General features: G+C 44.5%; 1 protein-coding gene across 4 annotated transcripts in view; it reads left to right on the forward strand.

The window, feature by feature from the left end:
- The window catches only part of FAM13A (family with sequence similarity 13 member A), a 302,687-nt gene extending 293,277 nt beyond the window's left edge, over positions 1 to 9,410 (forward strand). For all 4 annotated transcript variants that reach the window (XM_045284117.1, XM_045284114.1, XM_045284115.1 and 1 more), the window contains 4 exons: positions 163 to 246; positions 6,342 to 6,538; positions 6,990 to 7,091; positions 8,604 to 9,410. In XM_045284117.1, coding sequence (XP_045140052.1) covers positions 163 to 246; positions 6,342 to 6,538; positions 6,990 to 7,091; positions 8,604 to 8,730 — 510 coding nt within the window. In that variant the 3' untranslated portion in view covers positions 8,731 to 9,410. The remainder of the gene's footprint in view (positions 1 to 162; positions 247 to 6,341; positions 6,539 to 6,989; positions 7,092 to 8,603) is intronic.
- The last annotated feature ends 6 nt before the right edge of the window (positions 9,411 to 9,416 follow it).

Below are 9,416 nucleotides of genomic sequence, written 5' to 3' on the forward strand. Positions count from 1 at the left end.
AAAGTAACTTTCTTGTTCAGGTGTTCCTGGGGATATTTTAAGGTTTTAAAGGTATTGAGTTAGCAGATGATATAAAATTCTGAAGAAGCCAGAGGAGGGAGAAAGAGCTCAGGGACCAGCCAGGGATCCACAGTGTAACCTCCTTGTTTCTGCCTGTTGCAGGGTTCCCCCTCCAGCAAGCGGAGAAGCCCTTTGCTGCAGCCAATTATCGAGGGAGAAACGGCTTCCTTCTTCAAGGAGATCAAGGTGAAGACTCGGGCTACTATCTCATTGTAAACTCTCTCCCTACTCCTCCGCCCTTCATGTTCTCCCTCCCGCCCTGTGAAGGGGCGGGCCTGGTGGTTGGGCCCTTTGTGGATGTAGGCTGACCAGTAGTTGTGCATAACCGACTGAACAACCCTCGATGGTTGATGCCATGGACCAGCTGATTTCTCTCTTACTTCACTCCCCCTCTGTTTTCGTTTGCTGGAGTTTTGTGGTTTAGCTTTGTTTACTCTTTACTTCTAAGATCATTATTTTATCTTGCTTTTTTCACAATGATGTTAGACAACTACACTGGGAAATTGATTTTCTTTATTTCAAAGCTTTGTTAAATGCATGCATTGGCTATCTTAAAAGTATTTATAGAATTTATAGAAAAATCAAAAAATTTAAAAAGCACTGAAGATATATTTGTACACACATACACACAAGAGAGAACCTGGTAGTACATTTACCAAATGCCCAATGGCCAACCCATCCCCGGCTCTAGCAGCCACGAGAGAAAGGCATGGTGTCTTCCTTCCAGTAAGCATTGGTGGAAACCCTTTGAGGCAGTTCTACACTGTCCTGTAGGGTCACTGTGAGTCCAAATCGACTTGATGGCAACAGGTGTATGTATATCTATGTATCTACATTTGTATGAGAGTGCTTCCAAAAGCTCATGGAAAATGGTATTCAAAGACAATGGAATTTTTCTGCGAACTATTTGAAGATCCCTAGTATGTTACAGGGCACACCCATACACATGCCACAGTGAAAGAAGAGCATTTTATCAAGACCTATTTTAGTTGTCTTGACACATTTGTTGGTGAGATGTCACCTGTCTTTCTCCCTCCTTGCTTTCTGTGGCACACTGACTCCCTAGCACTAATTGTATAAGCCACTCTTTATCTGTGCATAGCCTACTAATGACTACCAGCAATGGCACATATGGCCTGCCTGCCTTTCCAGCATTAATTAAGGGTTTTATGTAGATAATCCCTGCAACCGGTGGCTACCTTTGCTGGGTGTGATATGTAATCAGATTGGAGTGTTTCTCTGAAGGGATCTAACTGGATCAATCTCTTGCTTGTTTTTGTCTCCAGACAGCTGACCTAACTTGACCTTTTAGAGAACCCCGAAGGTGAAAGTCAGCCAGTCGCTCATTCTAAATCAATCTGTGTTAGTCCGGGTAGATATATTAGTCTAGGTACTTTAGAGAAACAAATCCACAGCAACTCTTGTATAAGAGAGAGTTTTATGTAAAGAAAATGTGCATCACGAAAACATCCCAACCCAATGCTGCCCAAGCCCACAAGTCCAACATTAACCTAGAGAAACAAATCCAGGAAGACTCATATGTACATAAGAAAGAGCTTTATATACAAGTGCAAGTGAATATTGAGAAAATATCCTAGCCCAGTCAAGATTAAGTCCGTAAGTCTGATATTAGCCCATGTGTCCAATACCAATCTATAAATTCCTCTTTAGACTCATGAAAAACATGCAATGATGCCAAATGCAGGGTGATCACAGGCCAGCGGGTGGAAAGTCTTGTGGATCCCGTGGCAGTGGAAGCATCTCAGCTTTGACAGGACTCTCTGGCTGCCATCAGCCTGTCTCCATGTGGCTTGTCAACAAGAATGTCTTGCAGGGACTGAGGGAGTGTCCCGCCTCCAGTGAGCTATTTATCTTCTTAGTGCCTCCAGATGAGGTCATCAAGCTACAACATGATTGACAAGCTAGACCCCACCCCTTCTCTCTCAATCCTCTCAAATTGACAAGATTATGTAACTACCACAAAGTCAGTTAAAAAAAATTTTTTTAATCAGAAGAAAGGGGAATCGAACCGAAGGGCAGAGTGAGTTTTCAGAGGTTTACCATATATAAGCCGATTTTTTCAACACATTTTTAATGCAGGTTTTGTGGTACAATTAGGTGCCTCAACTGATATTCGAGTCAGCTTATACTTGAGTATATACAGTACTTGTTATTCCTCTCTCTGATGATTCCAACTTAAGTGGATGGTTATTTATTTACTGTCATTAGGAATGATTTTTGCAGATTATCGGCTTCTTTCCCACTGAAAGGAGGTCTGGTTGTGTAGTGGTTATGCATTGGGCTACAATCAGTAGGGTCAGTAATTCAAAACCACCAGCTAGCTCCCTGGGAGAAAGGTGGGGCTTTCTCCGCCATTAACAGTACAGCCCCTGAAACTGGCAGGAGATTCTAGCCTGTGCTGTAGGGCCGCTGTGAGTTGGCATCGACTCCACGGCAGTGGGGTTTCCCACTGAGAGACAGCGGTGAGAACCTCGCTGTGTTCTCGCCTGATTCTCATCAGTGTACCGTCCAGGTGCTCAGCTTCCTGGTGCGACAACACCTCCCTTCTTCCTTCCATTCCTTTTCTGAACCCTTACCCATTCTCACTAGCCCATGGGCCTCAGTTAAGGTTTCAGCCGGGGATGGTGCTCATTCTGTATCATTTCCTAAAGAAATAATTTTATGAAAATGCTTTGAACTTTGGGCCAAGGTGCTCTGTTGTCTCTTGAAAGTGGCTTTGTTTGTTTGTTTTAACACTAAGCCTTGTTGTTCTGAAAGAAGACAGGTTTTATCTAACTGGTTACTTGATACAAAAATTAAACCCCTACCATGTAAGTAATGTGGGCATTTGGGGGGGTGAGATTGAGCCTGTTTCTTTTCGGAGCCTGAGGCCCAACTGTTACTAGATAAACGTGTTTGCTCACACTTTCAAATACGATTGTTAATCATTGTCCAGCGATGCTCTTGGTTAAAAGGAATACTCTTCCCATTTTCATTCTTTAGCTTTGTCTTTGGCTTTTATACTGGTCAAGATTTCAGGTAATTTTGCAGTGTTTACCCTTTTTTGGTAAATAGTGCTGTGTTTTGGTTGCTCACAGCTTGATCATTGGCCACACTTCTTAATTCTTGGCAATTCTGATACCATTGAGAATCTGGTGTGTGTACAGATAAGTATTTTCTTTATAAAGTACTACTGGTTTTAAATGCTTAGGCAAGGGAGACAGTTACATATTAAAGAGAGCCATGACTTTTCAAGAGTTAGAGAATGGTTTGTCCAGCTTCATCTCAGAGAACACTTGAGTGTGCCTAATGCTAACCACAAGGTCAGCAGTTTGAAACCACTAGGTGCTTCAAGGGAGAAAGATGAGCCTTTTTACTCTTGTAAAGATTTATAGTACTGGAAATGGGCACGGGCAGTTCTACTCTGTCACACTGGGTAGCTGTGATTCAGACTTCAGTAGACAGCAGTGAGGTCTTGAGAGATGTTGCTTTGTACCTTCATTTCTGACCCGTCTTAGTGATTTCATGTTCTTTTAATCGTTATTTGTGTTTCTCTTTTTCATCGGAGTCACTACTACGGAATAAGCCATTATTGTTCCCCTCCAATATACAGGTATCAACCAAGCTCTGGGGATAGTAGTAATCCGACCAGCCAAATCCTTTCTTCCACGGAGCTTCTTAAGGACAGGCGGTTCTCTTTCAGGAAGGGAGGAGCATCAGCAAAACACTTACCTTTGCTCCCTCTCATGATGAGCCAAAGGGGCTCTGATAGCATAGTGGTTACACAGTGTGCTGCTAACTGTAAGGTGTGTGGTTCAAAACCACGAGCCCTACCTCCAGAGAAAGATGGAGCTTTCTGCTCCCATAAAGGTCGCAGTCTTAAAAACCTACAGGACAGTCCTACCCTGTCCTGTGTACTCATTATTAGTTAGAACTGTCTCAATGGCAGTGTGTTTACTGGGGTTGTTTGTGTTTGGGGGGGGTCACTATGAATTAGAATCTACTCCAAGGCTTGAGGGTTTTTTTTATTGGTTTTCCTGTCTTTGGGGTTTTAGTGTGTCAGTTACCTTGTTAGGTAGAAAGGTGAGTGAGAAAGTCTTGCTATAAAATAATAGAAATTGTCATTAAGCAAAAATATAAAAACAGGAAGCTGTTTTTTCTGGACCTATCATCCAACTAGGTTTCTGTACCTCTGAAGGCCATGTTTCATCTCTCTTACCCTTCCCCAGAGAATCTAGCACCCTGATTTATACCCCATCACAATGGCTCTTTTTGCACCTCTGAGGGACTCAAATCATGTTCCTTTTTAGTGTTCTTTGAGTTTAGGGAACAAAAATGAAGTCTCAAGGGGCACAAGCAGGACTTTGGGTTGGAAAGTGTAAGGTGTCCCAATGAAATTCTCTGAGGGTACCCCGGCTAACCTGGAGGGATTGTGAGCAATTGTGTTGTTGTGACAGCGGACAGAAGGAGGGGTGGAGGGGGGTTGTCAGGGCAACTTACCTGGCATTTTCTTCACTAATGCAATTTTTAATTTTATTAAAACGCCTTCGTAATAAGGCCCTGTGATTGTACTGTGTCCTTTAAGAAAGTCTACCAAGCTAACCCTTTTGAAGTCCCCGGAAGGAGTCACCGCACCTTCTGAAATGACCTGCTTTGAATTTAACTGGCAGAAGCCCTCAGAAGCTACTGTTTGGGTTGGACCTTCATTTTGAGGGCACCCTAACGAGACCAAGACTAGCGTCATATTCCTGAGAAAAACTGCAGCCATCCACTAACCACACAGACACGTCCAAACCGCATGCATTTTAAACGGAACCCTAGTTCCAGTAGCAGAACCTTTTGCCTTACCCTTAGACTTTATATACATCATCTTAATTGATTCTGATAAAAACGCCTTAAGTAAGCTTTATTGATTTGACAGTTTTATTTCATTCTATGTAACTTTTTAAGTATTTAAGCATACAAAAGTATTAATGAGACATTGATTTCCATGGACCAGAGGGAGAGATTAAAGACCCAGAGTCGTGGCTAAAAACTAGGAAAGGCCACCTTGCTTTGGCCACTTCCATTTTCCTGCCTCTATTATATGGCTCTCCTGGTAGTCGTGTGGCAGTCTCCTCCCAGCTCCTGGGCTTATGTTTGTATGTTCCCATTATTTCTCAGAGACACCATGAAAACACACCAATGTTTATGATAAGAAAACCTCCCTGTGCAGTTTGCAAACTTGGACTTGGACTTCCTGTTCTGACTACTGTTTGCCTGCTACCTGAGAATGATTTGCTTCTTTGCATGGAAGCCATTTGATTGTATTGTAACAGTCGATGCTGTACTCCCTGTACTTCCTGTAGTAACATTCCTAAGCCGTGTTTTTAGTTTTTCCAGACAGTAATATATTCTCTTCTGATCTGATTGTATAATTTGGTAGTAAATTAATCAAATTAAAATTTTCCTTTGGATCTCTAGTGATATCTAGTCTTTAGGCAGATATGCCTTCAGATTGCCATTAAAAATTAGATTGACTTGATTGTTTTCCTAATTACATTATCGGAACCGACACCGACTAGCTTATATTTCTTAGAAACTTAACTACTACAAGATACAGCTATGGCTCTTGGAAGTTCCTTGGGGAAAAGAGAAAATGCGTGAATTTTATTACCCTAATTAGGAGAAGATAAATATTTTAATCTTCTCAAAGATTTCTTAAAATTGTGTGCTTCAAGCAGCCATAAAATACTTTAGAAGTATTTATAATGTCTACTTTTATCTCTACTCATATTCTTTGGGAAGGCTGTGTTTTTTCTGTTTCTAAAAATGCGCCTAGCTTAATGAAAGGGTTGGAGGCCTGCAGGGAATAGCAGACCTGGGAGGCACTGTTTGCCGGTCCTGCCGCCTCTTCTTATGTGCTGTCACGGCACTGTACATTTGGGCATTTGGGGTTCTTCTGAGTTAAGCTGTAAAGTTAGGCTGGTTGTTTCTCGGCTCTGACAAGTGATCACAGTGCTGTAAGCTAACTGTGGAGAACACATTTTTATAGTCTGTTCGCCTATTGAGTGGCTGTGTTTGGGATGTATCTTATTTAGACTGTACATATAAACTTTAATTATTATCTCCATAATGTGCCAAATGTCTTACTAAATGTAGATGTAGAGGAAGCTAGAATCATACGTTTAGGTGACGTCCAGATAACTAGGTGATTGTTAAAAGGTATTTGATGAGCTTGTCGTCCCCGCCGCCCCCCCTCAAAATAACCAGGTGTTACCGAGGTGGCTCTGTGTCCCCAGGAAGAAGAGGAGGGTTCAGAGGATGATACCAACACGAGGCCTGACTTCACAGTCACTCTGAAAACCGACTTCAGTGCGTGCTGCTTCCTAGACCGATTTGAGGATGACGCTGACGGGTTTATTTCCCCAATGGATGATAAAATGCCTTCGAAGTGCAGCCAGGACGCAGGGCTTTCCAATCTCCATGCCGCTTCAATGTACGTCATTGTGTTATTGTTTTTGAACTCTTTCAGCGAAAATCACTTTATTGGATTTTATTTTTAGGCTTGGAAGTGATTTACCTGGTGGGGGTGGGGGGTGTAAAATTTTTTGTCTTTAATTTCCAACCTCAATACCTCGATTTGCTTCATCCCTATGATTTTAGGGAGCTTTGGAGACCTTGTTTAAAGAACTGGAAGGTCTCTAGAAGCGGCATGGTGTGGTTCTGTCACCACGGCTCATAATTTCACACACATTGAGTACAGATGCCATCTTTGTCCCCCAAGCACTGCAAAGTACCCACGCTGCTAAGATGGACGCTCCCTAGATCTGGTTTGGTCTGTTTCCCTCTGCGTGTTTCCCCCTCGCTCCACAACCTGCATGGAGCTGCGCATGCTTCCTCACATTGTGGACTCAATCCCAGTGTCTTCATGTCTTCTGCCCTCTCAGACCTGAACTCTTGGAACACCTTCAGGAAATGAGAGAAGAAAAAAAAAGAATTCGAAAGAAACTTCGTGACTTTGAAGACAATTTTTTCAGACAAAATGGAAGGTAGTGTGTTTGTTTCTCCTCCCCGCCCTGCCACCTCACCCCATCCACCCCTGTCTTCTCGGTCAGAATGGTGGGTTGTCTCTAAAGTGGCTACTCCTCTGCAGTCCAGTCCTGGGGGGATATGCTTAGGGACCCTAAAGGTGTGCTGTGAGTTGGTGAGGTTTAAGCAATCCCCCGGGAAGAACTATCCCAGATTTGTTCCAAACCGGATGCAGACTCAGCTAACACTTATTTATAATACTAACCTTTCATGTCAAATTCTAATCTCCAATGAGCAATGGAAGTTGAATCACCACTCCACAGCCCTGGCTTATTTAGTTTCTTTAGGAAATGTAGAGGGAGAGATAAGGAAATGGGACTCTAAGTATTGCCCACTGTAAAGCTTCTTTGAAGAGCTCCTTTGGGAGGAGAAGGCAAGGTACCAATAAGACGCATTTAGATTTAGTTCGCTGAATTACGTGAAGTAAGCCTTCCTTGTATTTCCTCTTCCATAGTCCAGAAGGGAAGCCTTGACTTTGTGCAGCTTGTGCACTTCAAAGCGAATCAGATGCACGGAAGTGCATGGTGGGTAATAGCACCAGCTTTGCAGAGAGGCCACCTGCCTTCCAGGCCTGGTAGGAATAGGAGGTAGAATGTGGATCATAACCCCATTGCCTCAAGTCATTGTAAAGGTTCTATTGGATCACAAGTGCAATATGCTTAGCCCTGGATTTGTCCCAGGTGTCGTGCTGGATACTCAGAGAATAGCTTTTGTGCATCTTAAAAATAAGACAGGGCTTACTAATATGATGTGATCTAGCTGCTGAATTTCAAAACTCATTTTATAATGAGTATTTGCTATCTCTTCTTTGTAGTGGGTAATTTTTGAGGCTATGAATTCCTAATTTGAAATTTAATGGGCCCATGACCAAAAAAACCCGAAAATCATACTCACTGACATTGAGCTGATGCTGACCCATAGCAACCCTATAGGACAGGATAAAGGTGCCCCTGTGTTTCAGGAATACAAAGCCCTGCTCTCCCTCTCGGAGCAGCTGGTGGTTTTGAACTGCTGTTCCTTGCAGTTAGCAGCCCGACCTGTAACCACCACGCCACCAGGGCTCCCAAAAGGTGCCATATATGCCGATGAAAAGAACATTACATTCTGACGATCAATTAAGGGTTGCAGTGTCGAGACTCTCAATGTGAACTCACACTTAAGGGCAGAGAGAGAGATTCTTGCCATTTCTTGGTGCTGCGTATCATTCTACACCGTGTCAAACTGACTACCCCCAAATTCAGGCACACACTGTGGGGGGTCTGGGGTGGGGCCCCGGATGTGGGGGGTGGGGGGAGCTGGCCTTTGCTCCTCGTCTAAATCGAGCTCCAGAGCTCCAGACTCCATACCCAAGTGATGTTCGGTAGTGCTGGCCCTGAAGGCGTATACATTGCAAAGCCGCCTCCTGGGGATAATCCCACCTGTCTAGGAAAGAGAAAATGACCCCCTACCCACATGTTCTTTGTTTCCATTAGAAACGTCCAGAAGGAAGACCGCACTCCGATGGCTGAAGAATACAACGAATACAAGCACATAAAGGCGAAACTTCGGCTCTTGGAGGTGCTCATCAGCAAGAGAGACGCTGATTCCAAATCCATGTAGAGGCAGTCCCAGCTCGGCCGCTGAATGGGTCCTGGGAACAGAGCCGCTCTGCAGGGCCGGACAGCGGAGCCTTTCCGAGACCCGCCAGCATGCGGCCCTCTGCCTGCACGCCACCAGGATGGACTCCTGTCTCCATCGCTCGCCTGCGAGACTGCTGTCAACCCAAGAAGGAAACTTGTCCTGGCGTGGGAGTTTTGTAATGGCAACGTCAGGATCCTTCGTGAGCGCGCGTGCACACACACCAATGTAGTGGAAACTTTACTAACACTACCAATGACGAAGCACTACAGTTCGACACACTCGTCTACAAAGGAGATGAAACTGTTCTATCCCTGGAGAACTGAGAAACAGGAGACGGCTCTCTCGTCAAACTGACCCCACAAGCTCCGGACTTCACCTTGTAGAGCGAACTGGCTGTATTCTTCTTGGACCACTGCCAAGTGTGGATGTGCATCCGAGAGCCGCCCAACCGCCCTATTTGCTGCCTTGGCCGTTCTTGTGCCCTTTGCGCAGAGCCGCGCCTCTTCCGCTGGTGTGAATTTGTTATTTCGTCCCCTCCTCCGCCCCCAACCCCGCGCTCAGGTACCTGGAAGCTGCGCCTGCCCCCAGCGGCCACGCTGCCCTCTCTTAGCTGGTGTGTTCCTTCTGGACGCCCTCGGCTGACTTGGTTTGTACCTAGACCTGGA

The sequence above is a fragment of the Echinops telfairi genome, unplaced genomic scaffold (genome assembly GCF_000313985.2).
Source record: "Echinops telfairi isolate 266 unplaced genomic scaffold, ASM31398v2 ScPeMD7_7468;HRSCAF=8506_0, whole genome shotgun sequence".
Lineage (NCBI taxonomy): Eukaryota > Metazoa > Chordata > Mammalia > Afrosoricida > Tenrecidae > Echinops > Echinops telfairi.